Consider the following 23,039-nt stretch of genomic DNA (forward strand, 5'->3'; position numbering starts at 1 on the left):
AGATTCAGAGACTCAGAGACTCAGAGACTCAGAGACTCAGAGACGCAGAGATTCAGAGATTCAGAGACTCAGAGACTCAGAGACGCAGAGACTCAGAGACTCAGAGACGCAGAGACTCAGAGACGCAGAGACTCAGAGACTCAGGGACACAGCGACTCAGAGACTCAGAGACTCAGCGACTTAGAGACTCAGAGACTGGTGGGTGAAATGGTAAGCCTGTTATGTACTACAAACGTCTTGATTTAATGGATATTAACACAGTGGAATGTCGATGAAAGAACCAGAGTTACGACAACAACAATATCAGCAACAGCTTTAATGTCATTCAGAACTTATTGGCCGATGTGAAATCAATGAGAGGTTTGTTTCTGCCCTACAGCTACGTCCCAGCAGGAGTAGACCATAGAGGAGGCATGCCTTGCCATGGGACGTTCATGCTGCACCAGGTGAGTCATTTTAGGGAGTGGAATGACAGTTATGATTTCATCTGGTTTGCAGGTGGATATAATAATATAGAATGATATAGAATCATATAGAATCATATAGTCTCATATAGAAGAATATGGAATAATATAGAAGAATATGGAAGAATATGGAAGAATATAGAAGAATATAGGATAATATGGGAGACAGGGTAAAGAAGTATTATTAATTGAGACAATTGAAACATGGATTGTGTATGTGTGCCATTCAGAGGGTGAATAGTCAAGACAAAAGACTGAAGTGAACATGGGTATGGTAGTAGGTGCCAGGCGCACCGGTTTGAGTGTGTCAAGAACTGCAACGCTGCTCGGTTTATTTTAACGCTCAACAGTTTCCTGTTTGTGTCAAGAACGGTCCACCACCCAAAGGACATCCAGCCATCTTGACACAACTGTGAGAAGCATTGGAGTCCCTGTGAAACGCTTTCGAACAACTTGTAGAGTCCATGCCCCAACAAATTGAACTTGTTCTGAGGGCAAAAGGATGGGGGTGCAAATGAACATCAGGAAAGTGTTCCTAATGATTTGTACACTCAGTGTGTATAAAATACTTTCTCTATCTTCCTGATAACCAGATGCTCCCAGAGAGTGGATAGGAAAAGCTCTGTCAGAGTAGTCCAGTCTAGTAGAGTTGGTGTTTAGTCTAGTCTAGTCCAGTCTAGGCCAGTTGGTGTTTAGTCTAGTCCAGTCTAGTCCAGTCTAGTCCAGTCTAGTCCAGTCTAGTCCAGCCTAGTCCAGTCTAGTTCAATCTAGTTCAGTCTAGTCCAGTCTAGTTCAGTCTAGTCCAGTCTAGTAGAGTTGGTGTTTAGTCTAGTTCAGTTCAGTCTAGTCCAGTCTAGTCCAGTCTAGTCCAGTCTAGTCCAGTCTAGTCCAGTCCAGTTGGTGTTTAGTCTAGTCTAGTCCAGTCTAGTCCAGTCTAGTCCAGTTGGTGTTTAGTCTAGTCTAGTTCAGTCTAGTCCAGTCTAATAGAGTTCAGTCCAGTCCAGTTGGTGTTTAGTCTAGTTCAGTCTAGTCCAGTTCAGTCTAGTCTAGTTCAGTCTAGTTCAGTCCAGATCAGTCTAGTTCAGTCTAGTCCAGTCTAGTAGAGTTCAGTCTAGTTCAGTTCAGTCAAGTCCAGTTCAGTCCAGTTGGTGTTTTAGTCTAGTTCAGTCTAGTTCAGTCTAGTTCAGTTCAGTCTAGTCCAGTTCAGTCTAGTTCAGTCTAGTTCAGTCCAGTCCAGTTCAGTCCAGTTCAGTCCGGTCCAGTTCGGTCCAGTTCGGTCCAGTTCAGTCCAGTTCAGTTCAGTTCAGTTCAGTTCAGTCTATTTCAGTCCAGTTAAGTTCAGTCTAGTTCAGTCTAGTTCAGTCCAGTTCGGTCCAGTTCGGTCCAGTTCAGTCTAGTTCAGTCCAGTCCAGTCCAGTCCAGTTCAGTCCAGTTCAGTCTAGTTCAGTTCAGTCCAGTCCAGTTCAGTCTAGTTCAGTCCAGTTCAGTCTAGTTCAGTTCAGTTCAGTTCAGTCTAGTTCAGTCCAGTTCAGTCTAGTTCAGTTCAGTTCAGTTCAGTCCAGTCCAGTTCAGTCTAGTTCAGTCCAGTTCAGTCGAGTTCAGTACAGTCCAGTTCCAGCCTCTATTTGGCTGCTTTGATTCTTGGAATTGTGTTCGCACCGTGTTCCTGTTACGTCGTTATCTCTGGACGGTATCTCTCTGTACTGGTGTTCTGGTGTCTCTGGTATCTCTAATGGTACAATCACTATTCTATCTCTCTCTTATTCATTCTGCCTCTCTCCCTTTCTTCTCTTCAATGCCCCCCCCCCCCCAGGGTATTCAGAGGAGAATAACTGTGACAATCGTTCATGAGACAGGTGAAGACATCATGTGGAAAGATGTCCAGGAGCTGGTTGTGGGTGAGTCAGGCTCACATTGAAGTGGACGGTGTGTGTTTGTTTGTTGTGTATGTGCATGTGCCTGAGTGTGTGCTGTCTTTGTGAGTGTCTGTCTCTCTGTGTGGGGTTGTGTGTGTGTGTGTGTGTGTGTGTTGAATATGTATTTAACACCAACATTTACAGTATATAAGTTCTCCTCCTCTTCATCCTCTTCATCCTCTTCTTCATCCCCCTCCTCCTCCTCCTCTTCCCCCAACTCTTCATCCTCCTCCTCATCTTCTTCTTCCTCCTTCTCTTCCTCCTCCTGTTCTTCCTCCTCCTCCTTCTCATCATCCTCCTCATCTTCCTCCTCCTCCCCCTCCTCCTCATCTTCCTCCTCCTCCCCCTCCCCTTCATCTTCCATCTCCTCCCCCTCCTCTTCATCTTCCTCCTCCTCCTCTTCTTCCTCCTCCTCCTCTTCTTCTTCATCTTCCTCCTCCTCCTCCTCCTCCCCCTCCTCTTCTTCATCTTCCTCCTTCTCCCCCTCCTCTTCTTCATCTTCCTCGACTCCCCAGGGCGTATAAGTAACTCTCCCGAGGGGGACGATACCATCATAGACCCCAACATCCTCTCTCTCAACATCCTGTCAGCTGGGTATGTCAGACCCATGCAAGACGACAGGTATGTCCCATATTCTACCCGTCAAAAGGGACCCAATCACCCACGGCTCATGTTCCAATAGCAGACTTATTCCACGATTCTAGGATTTTTTTTGGGGGGGGGTGGGTGATATGACAATATAAGTTTTAGAGAATAAATACAGTAAGTTACATAGAACATTCAGTTATATTTTGTTGATGCATAAATATTGTTTACTTGAACTGTTTATATCAAAGTTCAAAGTTCAAAGTTCCTTTACGGTCCTGAACATTTAAAGATTACATCATTACATCATTACATTATTATAACCAATGCTCCTTTTGCAATGTGTTTCTCCTGCCTTTAAAATTCTAAGATGTTACTAGGAATTCAAAACTGTAAATATGCACGATCACGATCACTATGGCGATGCTAGCACCTCGTTTCGTAAGCTCTGGGGTGCTCTAGAGACACGCGCACCTTGGGTTCAGCCAATCTCTGTGTCTCTCTCCACCAGCACACGGTGGGTTCAGCCAATCTATGTGTCTCTCTCTACCAACACACGGTGGGTTCAGCCAATCTCTGTGTCTCTCTCTACCAACACACGGTGGGTTCAGCTAATCTCTGTGTCTCTCTCTACCAGCACACAGTGGGTTCAGCCAATCTCTGTGTCTCTCTCTACCAGCACACACTGGGTTCAGCCAATATCTGTGTCTCTCTCTACCAGCACACGGTGGGTTCAGCCAATCTATGTGTCTCTCTCTACCAACACACGGTGGGTTCAGACAATCTCTGTGTCTCTCTCTACCAGCACACAGTGGATGAGGGACATACATACCTCTTTCTAAACAGCACAGCAAGCCACCTCCCATCACAGACAAGGAGCACAACCTCTCCTGGGATACAGAGAACCAAACCACTGAACACAACCCCTTTAAGGCACGGCAGTTCACTAGAATATATAACTACTGAACACAACCCCTTTAAGGCACTACAATATATAACCACTGAACACAACCCCTTTAAGGCACGGCAGTTCACTACATCACGAGTAATGATGCTGTATTTCAGCCTAAAGAACTGCAGGTCATACAGTATATACACACTGGGTCTCTGTGCCAATGGAGTTTACCGTCTGCTCTCGCTTTATATACAGTATGACTGAACAACATTTATTAAAAAAAGCTTGTAGACATTCGACACAAAGAAGATGCTCCTGTATTGGTTGACTGAAGATGCTCCTGTATTGGTTGACTGAAGATGCTCCTGTATTGGTTGACTGAAGATGCTCCTGTATTGGTTGACTGAAGATGCTCCTGTATTGGTTGAGTGAAGATGCTCCAGTTTTGGTTGACTGAAGATGCTCCTGTATTGGTTGACTGAAGATGCTCCTGTATTGGTTGACTGAAGATGCTCCTGTATTGGTTGACTGAAGATGCTCCTGTATTGGTTGACTGAAGATGCTCCTGTATTGGTTGACTGAAGATGCTCCAGTATTGGTTGAGTGAAGATGCTCCTGTATTGGTTGACTGAAGATGCTCCTGTATTGGTTGACTGAAGATGCTCCTGTATTGGTTGACTGAAGATGCTCCTGTATTGGTTGACTGAAGATGCTCCTGTATTGGTTGACTGAAGATGCTCCTGTATTGGTTGACTGAAGATGCTCCAGTATTGGTTGACTGAAGATGCTCCTGTATTGGTTGACTGAAGATGCTCCTGTATTGGTTAACTGAAGATGCTCCTGTATTGGTTGACTGAAGATGCTCCTGTATTGGTTGACTGAAGATGCTCCTGTATTGGTTGACTGAAGGTGCTCCTGTATTGGTTGACTGAAGATGCTCCTGTATTGGTTGAGTGAAGATGCTCCTGTATTGGTTGACTGAAGGTGCTCCAGTATTGGTTGACTGAGGATGCTCCTGTATTGGTTGACTGAAGGTGCTCCTGTATTGGTTGACTGAAGATGCTCCAGTATTGGTTGACTGAGGATGCTCCAGTATTGGTTGACTGCACAGTGCTCCATGGCTAATGCATAGCAGACTTAGCAAGGATACTTGAAGTTCACGCCGCCAAGATGCACAGCTTAACTGATTAACAGATTTCGGGCAAAGAGGATTTATTCCCTCCCTCCCTCCCTCCTCCCTCCCTCCTCAATCCCCTCACCTGTTCCACTGAAGCAGCTGATGCTTGGCAAAACGGCATGTGGTTTTGTACATCATAGAAGCAGGTCACAAGATCACTTGTAGAAAGCAAAGATTGTGACTTAAAGTATAAATGATTTCAGATTGATTATGATCAATCGTTAAGCCGTTATCTTTGTGGTAGTTGTGCTGTAAGGTGCTGTATGAGGACTTGTTATGCTTCAGCCAGTTATAGTAGTTTCCTCACTGGCTACGCTGGCTATGCGACTCTGCCGTTCCTTGATGCTAGTCTGGTGCTGTGATAGGGTCCGTCTGTCATTTCACCCCTCACCCCATTCACTGCATACTCCTCCCCTTCTAACCATTATCCCACTACTTATTATTGTGGGGTATTGTGATGTCATTATGGGGTATTGTGATGTCATTATGTGGTATTGTGATGTTATTATGGGGTATTGTGATGTCATTATGTGGTATTGTGATGTTATTATGGGGTATTGTGATGTTATTATGGGGTATTGTGATGTTATTATGGGGTATTGTGATGTTATTATGGGGTATTGTGATGTCATTATGGGGTATTGTGATGTTATTATGGGGTATTGTGATGTCATTATGGGGTATTGTGATGTCATTATGGGGTATTGTGATGTTATTATGGGGTATTGTGATGTTATTATGGGGTATTGTGATGTCATTATGGGGTATTGTGATGTCATTATGGGGTATTGTGATGTCATTATAGGGTATTGTGATGTCATTATGGGGTATTGTGATGTCATTATGGGGTATTGTGATGTCATTATGGGGTATTGTGATGTCATTATAGGGTATTGTGATGTTATTATGGGGTATTGTGATGTTATTATGGGGTATTGTGATGTCATTATGTGGTATTGTGATGTCATTATGGGGTATTGTGATGTCATTATGGGGTATTGTGATGTCATTATGGGGTATTGTGATGTCATTATAGGGTATTGTGATGTTATTATGGGGTATTGTGATGTTATTATGGGGTATTGTGATGTCATTATGTGGTATTTTGATGTCATTATGGGATATTGTGATGTCATTATGGGGTATTGTGATGTCATTATGGGGTATTGTGATGTCATTATGGGGTATTGTGATGTTATTATGGGGTATTGTGATGTTATTATGGGGTATTGTGATGTCATTATGGGGTATTGTGATGTCATTATGGGGTATTGTGATGTCATTATGGGGTATTGTGATGTCATTATGGGGTATTGTGATGTCATTATGGGGTATTGTGATGTCATTATGGGGTATTGTGATGTCATTATGGGGTATTGTGATGTCATTATGGGTTACTGTGTGTAGATTGATGATTGGATTTTAGAATAAGGCTGTAACGTAACAAAATGTGGAATGGGTCAAGGGGGTCTGAATACTTACCGCCATGTCAAGACCACATCATCCACCCGCCAGCATGCGTCCCTAACTAACTCACTCAGCATAGTAAGTCACCATACCTCAGTAAAGCTGCGTAGCATCATGCTGTGGTAAACTGTAGCACTTCACTGTAATGTGTTACTGTTTACTCTCCATGAAACACACGTTGTTTTTACAGAATAATGTAACTGTCGTCACGACCTCTATTGTGGTTTAACTGCTTTACTAGTAACCTTTCGCCTAACTCAAATACCATTCCTCAGACCTGGGTTTGCTTGCCATCACAAAGGACCAATGCAGGAACAGAAGCCCAAGACAGACTGTGGTCTGTCTCGTCCTAATGGCCATACCATCTCCATATACAGGTATCACCATGGTTCTGCATTCCTTGACCTCCGACCCAGGATGTTGATCTGGTTGGAGGGGAGAGTCCAGCACCAGGGCAGAGTGAGGAATGTGGTCCAACGCAGATCTGGGTTCAAATAGTTTTTGTTTCTGTCAAATACATTGAGCGTTTGCACTTGAAAGAAAACAGATGCCATTTGAAACCATATGTGGTCTAGTCTGGCCTCTGCTCAGGCCTGAGAGGTCATCAGTAAGGGACAGGACATGCTGATGCTGACATTTCTCTCCCTCCAGTCCACTCCACTAACACAATGTTGTTTTGTGTTTTTCGCAGACAGTTTCTTGATTCGGACATGCCTAGGTATATGATTTACATCAAATCCCTCTCATTCTACTATTCACTTAGATAACATCTGATCTCTTTTTCATGATTTATTTCATCTTTTCACTCTCACTCCATTTTAAACACCAAGTCATCCATTCATCCATCATTCTAATTCCCATGGTTTTCCACTGTGGGTTTTGGCTCTCCTGCTCACTCCTCCTCCCCTTGCTCCCCCCCCCCCCCCCCCCCCCGATATCTCTCTCCTCCTGGGGAGATGTGAGGGACTGTGATGTATCTTTGCACCCCTCCTCTCTCCCTCTCTTTCTCCTGGATGTGTGTTTGTTGCTGAGCTGTTGTGGGTCTAGAGGCTGGAGCTGAGGGCTGGAAACTGGGGCTGGCTTGGACTGCAGTGTCTGGGGCTTGCTGTAACTGATGGGTCTGGGGTTACGGGTTGGCTGGGACTGGGATCTTGGGCTGGCTGGGACTGCGGGGTCTGGAGTTGCGGGTTGGCTGGGACTTCGGGGTCTGGGGACTGGGGTTGGCTGTGACTGTGCGGTCTGGGGACTGGGGCTGGCTGTGACTGTGCGGTCTTGGGACTGGGGTTGGCTGGGACTTCGGGGTCTGGGGACTGGGGATGGCTGTGACTGTGCGGTCTGGGGACTGGGGCTGGCTGTGACTGTGTGGTCTTGGGACTGGGGTTGGCTGGGATTTCGGGGTCTGGGGACTGGGGCTGGCTGTGACTGTGCGGTCTGGGGACTGGGGCTGGCTGTGACTGTGCGGTCTTGGGACTGGGGCTGGCTGGGACTGCGGTCTTGGGGCTGGCTGTGACTGTGCGGTCTGGGGACTGGGGCTGGCTGGGACTTCGGGGTCTGGGGATGGGGCTGGCTTTGACTGTGCGGTCTTGGGACTGGGGTTAGCGGGGACTTCGGGTCTGGGGATGGGGCTGGCTGTGACTATGCGGTCTTGGGACTGGGGTTGGCTGTGACTGTGTGGTCTGGGAACTGGGGCTGGCTGGGACTGTGCGGTCTTGGGACTGGGGTTGGCTGTGACTGTGTGGTCTGGGGACTGGGGCTGGCTGGGACTGTGCGGTCTTGGGACTGGGGCTGGCTGGGACTTCGGGGTCTGGGGATGCGACCGAAAGCTGATGGTGTACGGGGACTGTATGCATGACTTGCTTTGCTTCCTACAGTATGTGTTGTGGGGACAGTATTTCAGCTTCTGTCTCCTCTTTGGCCGGTGCTTCTGTCTCCTCTCTGGCCGGTGCTTCTGTCTCCTCTCTGGCCGGTGCTTCTGTCTCCTCTCTGGCCGGTGCTTCTGTCTCCTCTTTGGCCGGTGCTTCTGTCTCCTCTCTGGCCGGTGCTTCTGTCTCCTCTCTGGCCGGTGCTTCTGTCTCCTCTTTGGCCGGTGCTTCTGTCTCCTCTTTGGCCTGTGCTTCTGTACAGGGACGTTTTCAGTACAAGCTACAAGCCAGACATTTGACGAAGTGAAACAAACATGAATTGTTTGTCATTTTCCCCCATTTACTATGATCTCTGTTGATCCTTTTATTTCAGTGACAAACCTCTGCATTGCCACTAGGGGGCAGTAATAATCAAGTTCATACACTGACACAGAACAGGTTTCATTTTGCATCACACTGTAAGACCTAGAGCATTGATAAAAATGATAAAAATCCAAAACAACAACTTGTAGACATTATAAGGAAGCCAAACATAAACTTAAACTTTGGTATGAATTAATGCAATCAACTTCTTTTGAAAACACTCAAGGATTTAGAAAGAGATGTGCAAGAAGCTGATAGCATCTGGGGGGGGTTCAATTCTCCCCCATTAGGAAATGCGACCTAGAATGAGATTCAGGTCTTGGAGGCGAGCTTTGATGTGTGTGTCTCTCGTATGTCTGTTTCGAACGTGAGAAGCATGTGTACTTCCACTCTGCCAAAACAGTACACAGTTTGTTACTCACCCTTCAAGATAAGTTGAAACAGTCTAACCAGGTCTTGTGTCTGGAACTAGCCTGGACTAACTAGTAGTAGTAGCCAACAGGCCGGTGTGCGACCGTGGCAAAATTGGTTTGACTTTGGATAGCCCTTTGTATATGAATTTCTAAAATGCATAGTTGGTTTGAGGTTTTTAAGTCTTTGAAATTTGGAGCGATTGACATTTTGTAATATACTGAAGGTGTCTCTAAATAGCCCCATAGGGGGTAGCAAATGTCAAACCAAATTGATCATGGGCCTTACGATCGGTCTCGTGCAGCTGATCTCCAAATTGATCATGGGCCTTATGATCGGTCGCATGCAGCTGGTTGAACAGGATGTACAGGAGGGGATCTATTTGATATTTAAGCACACACCCCTGAGGGGCCCCCTGGTTGACGGTCACTGTGGCGGATGTGTTGTTGTCTACCCTCACCAGCTGGGGGGCGGCCCGTCAGGAGGTCCAGGATCCAGTAGCAGAGGAAGGTGTTCAGTCCCAGGGTTATTAGCTTAGTGATGAGCTTCGAGGGCACGATGGTGTTGAACGCTGAGCTGTAAATCAATGAACAGCATTCTCAGTTCCTTTTGTCCAGGTGGGAGAGGGCTGTCTGAAGTGCAATTGAGATTGCGTCATCTGTGGACCGGTTGGGGCAGTATGAAAATTGGAGTGGGTTCAGGGAGTCTGGAATGATTGCGTTGATGTGTGTCATGACCAGCCTTTCAAAGCACATCCTAATTACAGATGTAAGTGCTACAGGGGGATAGTCATTTAGGCAGGTTACCTTGGGAACAGGGACAATGGTGGTCCCCTTGAAATATGTTGGGATTACAGACGTGGACAAGGGGAGATTCAACATTTCTGTGACCTGGGCCTGCTCTGTGACCTGGGCCTGCTCTGTGACCTGGGCCTGCTCTGTGTCCTGGGCCTGCTCTGTGTCCTGGGCCTGCTCTGTGACCTGGGCCTGCTCTGTGACCTGGGCCTGCTCTGTGACCAGGGCCAGCTCTCCTCTCCTCCTCTAGGTCCATAGACACATTTCCACTGAAGCAGCTCCTCTCCTCTCCTCTCCTCTCCTCTCCTCTCCTCTCCTCCTCTCATCCCACGGTATAATAGCTGTTCTCCTCTCGCTCTTTTGTCTTCTTCCCTCTGACAGACACACAGCTAGCTTTCCCACCAAGTCATCTCAGTACAAATGCCAACAGCCGGTCCTTCAACATCTGAACTCTATGAACGGGACGATTTATCTCCCTTTAATGGCCTACAGAAACATTTGGTTTCCTCTTACGTTTCTCTGCTTGGATGAGCGGTTTCAGATTGGCTGTGCTTGGTGGCCAGAAACAGAACTGCTTTCAAGTCCTGATTATTTGCTCAGGGGAAGTCCTCATTCATCAATGTATGGACTAAATTATGGAGGAGAAGGAGAGGGGGGCTGAAGTAGGGGGGGCGAAAGGAGAGGTGGGCTGAAGGAGAGGGGGGCTGAAGGAGAGGTGGGCTGAAGTAGGGGGGCTGAAGGAGAGGGGGGCTGAAGGAGAGGGGGGCTGAAGGAGAGATGGGCTGAAGGAGAGGTGGGCTGAAGGAGAGGTGGGCTGAAGGAGAGGTGGGCTGAAGGAGAGGGGGGCTGAAGTGGGGGGGGGGGCTGAAGGAGAAGGGCTGAAGTAGGGGGGGGCTGAAGTAGGGGGGGGGGCTGAAGGAGGGGCGGGCTGAAGGAGAGGGGGGGGGGTGATGTGGGGGGGCTGAAGGAGAGGGGGGCTGAAGTAGAAGGGGAGACAGTCGTAGGCAGACCTGGCTCTCAAGAGAAGACAGGCTATGTGCACACTGCCCACAAAATGAGGTGGAAACTGAACTGCACTTCCTAACCTCCTGCCAAATGTATGACCATATTAGAGACATATTTCCCTCAGATTACACAGATCCACAAAGAATTAGAAAAACAAACCCAATTTTGATCAACTCCCATATCTACTGGGTGAAATAGTGTGCCATCACAGCAGCGAGATGTGTGACCTGTTGCCACAAGAACAGGACAACCAGTGAATAACAAACAACACATATTTATGTTTATTTATTTTCTCTTTTGTACTGTTTGCACATAGTTACACCACATAATATGTATAGACATAATATGACATTTGAAATGTCTTTATTCTTTTGGAACTTCTGTGAGTGTAATGTTTTACTGTTAATTTGTATGGTTTATCTCACTTTATTATCTACTTATCTTGCTTAGGCAATGTTAACATACGTTTCCCATGCAAATAAAGGCCTTATATTGAATTGAATTGAGAGGGGTGAAGGAGGACAGGAGAGAGTGGTGGATGAGAAGAAGAGGGGGGTGAAGGAGAGGGGGGTGGAGAAGGACAGGGGGCTGGAGGATAAGGAGAGGGTGTGGAGGAGAAGGAGAGGGGGTGGAGGAGAAGGAGAGAGGGGTGGAAGAGAAGGAGGGGGGTGGAGGAGAAGGAGAGGTGGTGAATGAGAAGGAGAGGGGGTGAATGAGAAGGAGAGGGGGGTGGATGAGAAGGAGAGGGGCTGGAGGAGAAGGAGAGGGGGTGGATGAGAAGGAGAGGATGAGAAGGAGAGGGGGTGGATGAGAAGAGAAGGAGAGAGGGGTCCTAAAATTCAAAATCAAATAGATAAATGATTATTGGTAAGACTTGTTTATACCGTCAAATGAAGTTGTTGACCGTCAAATAAGCTTGTTTACCAATCAGGAACAGATTCTGATGGAACGTCAGATATTAATTAAACACATTCATTAATGTTTTACGTGATTAATACACATTGATTACGCTATCACTCGTATTTCATATGTGACAGAAACATATGATGCTGGTAAAGTTGTCTCGCACAGCTGCCGCTGCTGCACAAGGCAGACACACATTTCCCCAAGCTCTGGGCCAATGCTGGTCAGAAACATACTTCCCCAAGCTCTGGGCCAATGCTGGTCAGAAACATACTTCCCCAAGCTCTGGGCCAATGCTGGTCAGAAACATACTTCCCCAAGCTCTGGGCCAATGCTGGTCAGAAACATACTTCCCCAAGCTCTGGGCCAATGCTGGTCAGAAACATACTTCCCCAAGCTCTGGGCCAATGCTGGTCAGAAACATACTTCCCCAAGCTCTGGGCCAATGCTGGTCAGAAACACACTTCCCCAAGCTCTGGGCCAATGCTGGTCAGAAACACACTTCCCCAAGCTCTGGGCCAATGCTGGTCAGAAACATACTTCCCCCAAGCTCTGGGACAGTGCTGGTCAGCAACAAAGCTAGCTAGATGTTGGATAGAAACAATGTTCTCCCCAAAAACATAGCAAAATTACAATCTGTTTCAGTAGCTATAGTTAGCTAGCTAACTCTCTAGCTAGATGTTATCTAAAATATTCCTAATTTATTTGGTTGATTGTCGGACCCACTAGCCATGCTTGTAATGTTAGCGTGGGGCAACAGGGCTAGGTAGCTTGCTAGCTTTGTGTAGTTTGTTATCTAGCTAGCTAGTTATTTTCATGAACTGAAGTTCGATTTCAATAGGAAAACAACAACAGGCTACTTAGCTAATACTTAGCTAATACTTAGTGTCATGAATTGCTAAATCATTGCGAAACATTGAAAATTATTGCAGTTTCTGGTTATTGTTTTCAGACTGGTTGCATTGGTGCTAGCTAGCTATCAAGTCAAAGCTAGCAAGCTAGCTAGCTATCCTAGAAATTCCTAAAAACATCCTATGTATGAGATATTTCTGAGTGACTTTGTCATACTGCAAATCAAAGTCAACATAGCAGGGAGATAGCCTACCTCTAGTTTAAAAACTTTCATCAATGTTGATGGCGCTTGGCAAATTCAGCAAATTCAGCTCACGCAACATTCGAAAATGTTATTTTGTTATTCGATGCATCAAATTACAAGCTTATTTGACATAAATATATTTGTTTTTGACACACAAAGACCCAAACGGCATTCCATAGTTACAATTTGTATCTCTATCTACAGAATGAAAATAAAGTCAAACGTATTACATTGTATCTCTGTGGGTTCTATCTGTCCATTGTGAGACATTCTAGAACAGATAGGATACAGTTATTAACATGTACAGTACATTCTGCTGTTCAAATCATCAAGTAGTGAATGGGCAATGTAGCCTGGTCCCAGTTTGGCAAAAAAAAACTATTTGGGACCAGGCTAGGAAGAACACAACTGTCCTGTCGTTCTCGATCATAACAACGCTCACAACCACATCAAGACTCTCTTCCTGACTCACCTTTTGGTTCTCTTCCTGGTTCTTTTCTTCTATTCCTTCTCCAAGCGTCTCCTTGGGTATAGACCATAGGTATTTCTCCTCACCGCCTGTCCTGTCCACCACCGCCTCCTCTCCTCCCGTCTGTCTGTCGATCTCTCATTCCCTTTTCCTTCGTTCGTGCTGTCATTGTTTTCTTGTTTTTCTTTTTTTAAAAGGTCGACCCACAACTGACGGGGTTCCCTGTTGCATGCTATTTACTGACTTCATCCCCAAACTATGTGTCGTGTTTATTTGAAAATCAATGTTGTTATTTTAATCTTCATAAACAAAACGTATCTTCTCTCAAGAGCATTTTAGATGCACATGTACTGTGGGTAACATTATCCCAGACAGACAGAATGTTATTCACATTATCATAGTGATAACAATGTCCCTACATGCAATGCAAACTACACCTTGGTCTGCCGATAGCAATAGATTGTAGCTGTTCTTGAGAAAACGTTTACATTTTTACCTTCCTCCTAAAGTAGAAATAACCTTTATTTGACTAATAAAGTTGTAACACAACAATCAACAGGACTATTCAGAAAGCCACCCATCCTGCTTTGCTTTCAGTTTGCAGCATACTAGCATACTAACCACTAGAGTAGGTTTTCTAGTCTGTTAGTAGACAGACAGACAGACAGACAGACAGACAGACCAGAGACCACTATGTTAGTAGTATTCATGACAGACAGACAGACAGACAGACAGACAGACAGACAGACAGACAGACAGACAGACAGACAGACAGACAGACAGACAGACCACTATGTTAGTAGTATTCATGACAGACAGACAGACAGACAGACAGACAGACAGACAGACCGACCGACTGACCACTATGTTAGTAGTATTCATGACAGACAGACAGACAGACAGACAGACAGACAGACAGACAGACAGACCACTATGTTAGTTCAGACCAGGGTTGAGGAGCTCTCTGTTTAGTCGTTCTCTCTGTATGGTTAACTCTTCTCCTCCCTCCATCAGGACATTCTATCGCTTCGAGGCTGCCTGGGACAGTGCCATGCATAACTCCCTCCTCCTGAACCGGGTCACTCCTTATGGGGAGAAGATCTACATGACCTTGTCGGCCTACCTAGAGGTAACATATATATATATATATATATATAGTTATATAAAGTATATAGTGTTATATAAATGACCTTGTCGGTCTACATAGTTATGTAACTGTACGCGTCTAATGGTAATTGTAAAGCTAGTTTCACAGAAACAATCTGAGAAAATCTACTCATCTTGAATGGACAGGTTCATAACTGGACAGGTTCATAAATGGACAGGTTCATAACTGGACAGGTTCCTAGCTGGACAGGTTCATAACTGGACAGGTTCATAACTGGACAGGTTCCTAACTGGACAGGTTCCTAACTGGACAGGTTCATAACTGGACAGGTTCCTAACTGGACAGGTTCCTAACTGGACAGGTTCCTAACTGGACAGGTTCATAACTGGACAGGTTCCTAACTGGACAGGTTCCTAACTGGACAGGTTCCTAACTGGACAGGATCATAACTGGACAGGATCATAACTGGACAGGTTCCTAACTGGACAGGTTCCTAACTGGACAGGTTCCTAACTGGACAGGTTCCTAACTGGACAGGTTCATAACTGGTTCCTACCTGCTCACCTCTCAGGAGTCTCTGCTACCTGACTGCTCACCTCTCAGGAGTCTCTGCTTACTGACTGTCTCTGCTTCCTGACTGTCTCTGCTTCCTGACTGTTTCTGCTTCCTGATTGCTCACCTCTCAGGATTCTCTGCTTCCTGACTGTCTCTGCTTCCTGACTGTCTCTGCTTCCTGACTGTCTCTGCTTCCTGACTGTCTCTGCTTCCTGACTGCTCACCTCTCAGGATTCTCTGCTTCCTGACTGTCTCTGCTTCCTGACTGTCTCTGCTTCCTGACTGTCTCTGCTTCCTGACTGTCTCTGCTTCCTGACTGTCTCTGCTTCCTGACTGCTCACCTCTCAGGAGTCTCTGCTTCCTGACTGCTCACCTCTCAGGAGTCTCTGCTTCCTGACTGCTCACCTCTCATGAGTCTCTGCTTCCTGACTGTCTCTGCTTCCTGACTGCTCACCTCTCAGGAGTCTCTGCTACCTGACTGCTCACCTCTCAGGAGTCTCTGCTTCCTGACTGTCTCTGCTTCCTGACTGCTCACCTCTCAGGAGTCTCTGCTACCTGACTGCTCACCTCTCAGGAGTCTCTGCTACCTGACTGCTCACCTCTCAGGAGACTCTGCTACCTGACTGCTCACCTCTCAGGAGTCTCTGCTTCCTGACTGTCTCTGCTTCCTGACTGTCTCTGCTTCCTGACTGCTCACCTCTCAGGATTCTCTGCTTCCTGACTGTCTCTGCTTCCTGACTGTCTCTGCTTACTGACTGCTCACCTCTCAGGATTCTCTGCTTACTGACTGTCTCTGCTTACTGACTGTCTCTGCTTACTGACTGCTCACCTCTCAGGAGTCTCTGCTTCCTGACTGCTCACCTCTCAGGAGTCTCTGCTTCCTGACTGCTCACCTCTCAGGAGTCTCTGCTTCCTGACTGCTCACCTCTCAGGAGTCTCTGCTTCCTGACTGCTCACCTCTCAGGAGTCTCTGCTTCCTGACTGCTCACCTCTCAGGAGTCTCTGCTTCCTGACTGCTCACCTCTCAGGAGTCTCTGCTTACTGACTGTCTCTGCTTCCTGACTGTCTCTGCTTACTGACTGCTCACCTCTCAGGAGTCTCTGCTTACTGACTGTCTCTGCTTCCTGACTGATCACCTCTCAGGAGTCTCTGCTTACTGACTGTCTCTGCTTCCTGACTGCTCACCTCTCAGGGGTCTCTGCTTACTGACTGCTCACCTCTCAGGGGTCTCTGCTTCCTGACTGTCTCTGCTTCCTGACTGCTCACCTCTCAGGGGTCTCTGCTTACTGACTGCTCACCTCTCAGGGGTCTCTGCTTCCTGACTGTCTCTGCTTCCTGACTGCTCACCTCTCAGAGTCTCTGCTTACTGACTGCTCACCTCTCAGGAGTCTCTGCTTCCTGACTGCTCACCTCTCAGGAGTCTCTGCTTCCTGACTGCTCACCTCTCAGGAGTCTCTGCTTACTGACTGTCTCTGCTTCCTGACTGTCTCTGCTTACTGACTGCTCACCTCTCAGGAGTCTCTGCTTACTGACTGTCTCTGCTTCCTGACTGCTCATCTCTCAGGGGTCTCTGCTTACTGACTGCTCACCTCTCAGGAGTCTCTGCTTACTGAATGCTCACCTCTCAGCAGTCTCTGCTTCCTGACTGTCTCTGCTTCCTGACTGCTCACCTCTCAGGGGTCTCTGCTTACTGACTGCTCACCTCTCAGGAGTAATTTTAGGAACAATTAATGTATGAGAAATGATCCCTGCGCTTAGGCCTAACACTGGAACATGCATGTGAGCACCCTAGTCATAGACTGTTCTCTCTGCTTCCGCACGGCAAGCGGTACCGGACTCCTGAACATCTAATCAAATGGCTACCCAGAACTATTTTCATTAACCCCCGCCCACCCCCTCTTTTACACCGCTGCTAACTCTCTGTTGTTATCATCTATGCATAACTCTACCTACATGTACATATTACCTCAACTAACCAGTGCCCCTGCGCATTGGCTCTATACCGGTACCCCCTCCCACCATGCTCTTTAATTACATGTTACTTTTATTTCTTATTCTTATCCATGGTTTTTTTTTAAACTGCATTGTTAGTTAGGGGCTCGTAAGTAAGCTTATTCAGTGCATGTGACTAACACAATTTGATTTGATTTGATCTTACAGTACTGTATCCAAAATTACCCCTACTGTATCTGATGTTAGGACCTAAAGAGGCGGAGAGAGAATTTTTTTTATCCTTTTCCTTTCTGTAGATGGAGAACTGCACTCAGCCCACAGTCATAACCAAAGATTTCTGCATGGTGTTCTACTCTCGAGACGTTAAACTCCCGACCTCCCGCTCCATCCGAAACCTGTTTGGCACCGGAAGCCTGAGGACAACAGAGGGGTGACTCAATCATCTCTTATCCTGAAAGATTATTATTAAATCAACCACCATGAAATAAACCATAAAATAAAGTCTGTTACTGTTTTTCTCACCACAGTCCTTTGCCTTGGTTGCATTCCTGAAAGATGATTGTTAAATCAATGGAAACAATGGACATGAAATTAACCCAGAGAGTTGAACCCAGAGTTGAACCCAGAGTTGAACCCAGGGTTGAACCCAGAGTTGAACCCAGAGTTGAACCCAGGGTTGAACCCAGGGTTGAACCCAGAGTTGAACCCAGGGTTTTGTTTGTCTGTTGTTTCTTTATCTGTCCAGTAACCGAGTGACAGGTGTGTACGAGGTCAGCTTGTGTCACCTGGCGGATCATGGGAGCCCAGGTGAGACACTTTCTCTGTTGAGCTTTCCCCTTTGTCTGTGTTTCCACAACTCTTTCTGTAATTCGTCTTCCTGCCTCTTTCTCAAAATGCATTGGAGGAGAAGGTCTGAATTGGAAGGACCTTTTTCTCCAAAACAATTTAAAAGGAGATGAGACGCAAAGAATCCAAACAAAATTGAGACAAAGATGGATAAAGCTTATTTCTGCTTTGATTGTCCGACCCCTGACCTCTGACCTCTAGCCATTGACCTTTTTCAACCCCCCAGGAATGCAGAGGAGACGTCGGCGGGTGCTGGACACCTCGGTGGCGTACGTCCGAGGGGAGGAGAACCTGGCTGGGTGGAGGCCACGCAGTGACAGCCTCATCCTGGACCACCAGTGGGAACTGGAGAAACTCAGCCTCCTGCAGGAGGTATGTGGTACTACACCCTATAACCTACACCTACACCCTATAACCTACACCCTACACCTACACCCTATACTCTACACCCTATATCCTACACCTATACCCTACACACTACACCTATACCATACACCCTACACCCTATACCCTATACCTATACCCTATACCTACACCCTATACCTACACCCTATACTCTACACCCTATATCCTAAACCTATACCCTACACCCTATATCCTACACCTATACCCTACACACTACACCTATACCCTACACCTACACCCTATATCCTACACCTATACCCTACACACTACACCATACACCCTATACCCTACACCTATACTCTACACCTATACCTACACCCTATACTCTACACCCTATATCCTAAACCTATACCCTACACCCTACACCTATACCATACACCCTATATCCTACACCTATACCCTACACCTATACCCTATACCCTACACCTATACCCTACACCCTATATCCTACACCTATACCCTTCATCGTACACCCTACACATACACCTACACCCTACACATACAGCATGCACCACTACCCTACACCCTACAGCTACACACGATACCCTACACCATATACCTTACACCCTACTATACCTATAATCTCCACCACAGCCAGAAGAGGACTGGCCACCTCACATAGCCTGGTTCCTCTCTAGGTTTCTTCCTAGGTTCTGGCCTTTCTAGGGAGTTTTTCCTAGCCACCGTGCTTCTACACCTGCATTGCTTGCTGTTTGGGGTTTTAGGCTGGGTTTCTGTACAACACTTTGTACGAAGGGCTATATAAATACATTTGATTTGATTGTGATTTGATTACCCTATATACTATACACTACACCTATACACTAAACCCTATACCCTACACCTATACCCTATATCCTATACACTACACTTATACCCTACACCCTACACCTATACCCTACGTCGTACACCCTACAAAAACACCATACACCTATACCCACCTACACACTACTACACCTATACCCTACACTCTACACCCTACACATATATCCTACACCCTATATCTTATACACTACACCTGCACTCAATACCATACTACAACTATACCCTACTAAACATTTACCCTACACCTTACTATACCTACACTATACTACCCCAACTACCTACTACACCTATACCCTACTACACCTCTACCCTACTACACCTATACCCTACTACACCTATACCCTACTACACCCTTCTACACCTATACCCCACTACACCCTTCTACACCCTTTACCCTACTACACCCTTCTACACCTATAACCTACTACATCCTACTACACCCTACGACACCTATGCCCTACTACACCCATACGCTACTACACCATATTACACCTACGCCCTACTGCACCCTACTACACCCTACTACACCTATACACTACTACACCCTACTACACCCTACTACACCTATACACTACTACACCCTACTACACCCTACTACACCTATACCCTACTACACCTCTACCCTACTACACCTATACCCTACTACACCTATACCCTACTACACCCTTCTACACCTATACCCCACTACACCCTTCTACACCCTTTACCCTACTACACCCTTCTACACCTATAACCTACTACATCCTACTACACCCTACTACACCTATACACTACTACACCCTACTACACCCTACTACACCTATACCCTACTACACCATATTACACCTACGCCCTACTGCACCCTACTACACCCTACTACACCTATACACTACTACACCCTACTACACCTTTACCCTACTACACCCTTCTACACCTATAACCTACTACACCCTACTACACCCTACTACAACTACAACCTACTACACCTATACACTACTACACCATATTACACCTACGCCCTACTGCACCCTACTACACCCTACTACACCTATACACTACTACACCCTACTACACCTATACACTACTACACCCTACTACACCCTACTACACCTATACACTACTACACCCTACTACACCCTACTACACCTATACACTACTACACCCTACTACACCTATACACTACTACACCCTACTACACCTATGCCCTACTGCACCCTATTACACCCTACTACACCTATACACTACTACACCCTACTACAACTACACCCTACTACACCCTACTACACCTATACACTACTACACCCTACTACACCTATACCCTACTACACCCTACTACAACTACACCCTACTACACCTATACACTACTACACCCTACTACACCTATACACTACTACACCCTACTACACCTATACACTACTACACCCTACTACACCTATACCCTACTACACCCTACTACAACTACACCCTACTACACCCTACTACACCTATGCCCTACTACACCCTACTACACCCTACTACACCTATACACTACTACACCCTACTACACCTATACACTACACCCTACTACACCTATACACTACTACACCCTACTACACCTATACCCTACTACACCCTACTACACCTATGCCCTACTACACCCTACTACACCCTACTACAACTACAACCTACTGCACCCTACTACACCTATACCCTACACCTAGAGACATCACGACTGATAAGACTAGACTGGGTGGAACTACATCTAGGGCCAGATTTCTGGCCACAGATCAAACCTAGTCCTAGACTTAAAAGCATGTTCAGTGGAGAAGCTGGGTCTGGTAAACTGCCCCCCCCCCCCCCCCCCCCCCCCCCCAGAGTGTAGATGACAGACTTTCATTTAATAAACGGGTGAATGGTTGAAGGCTACTTCTGAACCGTGTACTGTATGTGTACATTCATGTACTGTATGTGTACATCCATGTACTGTACTGTTGTGGTGTATGTTCATCCGGTTTAATGTGTTCTAGGTGAAAAGGGTTAGTTAGTTATTTAGTTACTTAAAATTAGTTATGGTGTGTATGTGTTCCGTTCATCATGAGGAAGACAAGACACTACCTGCTCCTGAGGGTTAGCTGTAGTTAGATACTTACTTAGTTAGTTATGGTTATCTGTTTCATTCAGGTGGAGAAGACGAGACACTACCTGCTCCTGAGGGAGAAGCTAGAGTCCACCCTGCTGCTGGGTCAGGAAGAGTTGCTATCCTGTGTGTCTGTGGAGCAGAGTGAGTCCCCTCAGCCTTCCGAGGGCCACGCCCAGGACCTCAGTCTCAGCCCCACAGCTGACGCCCCCAACGAGAGGCAGAGGGAGCTAGTCGCTAAGGTCAGTGTCTCTTCTTTAAAAAAAACGTAACCTTGTTAATTTAAAATATTCCCGTTCTTTCTTACGGGCCGGGAGAAGATGTTTTGACTTACATTGCCTGTATCTATAATCACATTTGTGTCGTGCCATACAGTTGAGCAGACACGTTTTTGGGGGATTTCCACACATGGGGATTTTTATAAACATTTTATAAACACATTTCATGCACTTCTACATTATTTACATGATAAAAGAAATTAGCAGAATATTTGTCAATACCACATAAGTGGCCAAATGCAGGTTACAGTCTTATTCTAAAGTTAATTACATTGTTTTTCCCCCCTCATCAATCTACACGCAATACCCCATAATGACATCACAATACCTCATAATGACATCACAATACCCCATAATGACATCACAATACCCCATAATGACAAAGCAAAACAAGTTTTTTTGATTTGTTTTCAGATTTATTACAAATAAAAACCAAAATAGAGTATTTACATAAGTATTCAGACCCTTTGCTATGAGACTCAAAATTGAACTCAGGTGCATCCTGTTTCCATTGTTCATCCTTGATATGTTTCTACAACTTGATTGGTTGTCCTCCTGTGGTAAATTCAACTGATTGGACATGATTTGGACAGTTTAATCTTAATCTCTTCATTCAAAGACTCAATCATGGACACTCTTATTGACAGAGTTGCAAAGTAAAAAGCCATATCTCAGACTGGCCAATAAAAAGATGGGCAAAAGAACACAGACACTGGACAGAGGAACTCTGCGTAGAAGGCCAGCAACCCGGAGTCACCTCTTCATGGTTGACGTTGAGACTGGACAGAGGAACTCTGCCTATAAGGCCAGCAACCCGGAGTCTCCTCTTCACTGTTGACGTTGAGACTGGTGTTTTGCGGGTACTATTTAATGAAGCTACCAGTTGAGGACTTGTGAGGCGTCTGTTTCTCAAATTAGACACTCTAATGTACTTGTCCTCTTGCTCAGTTGTGCACCGGGGCCTCCCACTCCTCTTTCTATTCTGGTTAGAGCCAGTTTGCGCTGTTCTGTGAAGGGAGTAGTACACAGCGTTGTACGAGATCTTCAGTTTCTTGGCAATTTCTCACATAGAATAGCCTTCATTTCCCAGAACAAGAATAGACTGATGAGTTTCAGAAGAAAGTCCTTTGTTTCTGGCCATTTTGAGCCTGTATTCGAACCCACAAATGCTGATGCTCCAGATACTCAACTAGTCTAAAGAAGGCCTGTTTTATTGCTTCTTTAATCAGGACAACAGTTTTCAGTTGTTCTAACATAATTGCAAATCTAATCTTTCTAATGATCAATTAGCATTTTAAAATGATAAACTTGGATTAGCTAACACAACGTGCCATTGGAACACAGGAGTGATAGATGCTGATAATGGGCCTCTGTACGCATATATATATATATATATATATATACACATACACACACATACACACACACACACAGTACCAGTCAAGTTTGGACACACCTGCTCATTCAAGTTGTTTTTTAAAATTTTGACTATTTTCTATATTGTAGAATAATAGTGACAACATCAAAACTATGAAATAACATATATGGAATCATGTAGTAACCAAAA

At 45.8% G+C, this 23,039-nt stretch overlaps 1 protein-coding gene across 1 annotated transcript in view; it reads left to right on the forward strand.

The window, feature by feature from the left end:
• Nucleotides 1–23,039, forward strand: part of kif1aa (kinesin family member 1Aa) — a 149,297-nt gene that overhangs the window by 116,206 nt on the left and 10,052 nt on the right. Inside the window, exons 33-41 of the mRNA XM_036978922.1 lie at nt 380–446; nt 2,278–2,362; nt 2,896–3,001; nt 7,196–7,222; nt 14,422–14,536; nt 17,320–17,453; nt 17,769–17,830; nt 18,096–18,241; nt 21,239–21,436. Of these exons, the coding sequence (XP_036834817.1) occupies nt 380–446; nt 2,278–2,362; nt 2,896–3,001; nt 7,196–7,222; nt 14,422–14,536; nt 17,320–17,453; nt 17,769–17,830; nt 18,096–18,241; nt 21,239–21,436 (940 nt within the window). The remainder of the gene's footprint in view (nt 1–379; nt 447–2,277; nt 2,363–2,895; nt 3,002–7,195; nt 7,223–14,421; nt 14,537–17,319; nt 17,454–17,768; nt 17,831–18,095; nt 18,242–21,238; nt 21,437–23,039) is intronic.

Source organism: Oncorhynchus mykiss, chromosome 5, assembly GCF_013265735.2.
Source record: "Oncorhynchus mykiss isolate Arlee chromosome 5, USDA_OmykA_1.1, whole genome shotgun sequence".
NCBI lineage: Eukaryota > Metazoa > Chordata > Actinopteri > Salmoniformes > Salmonidae > Oncorhynchus > Oncorhynchus mykiss.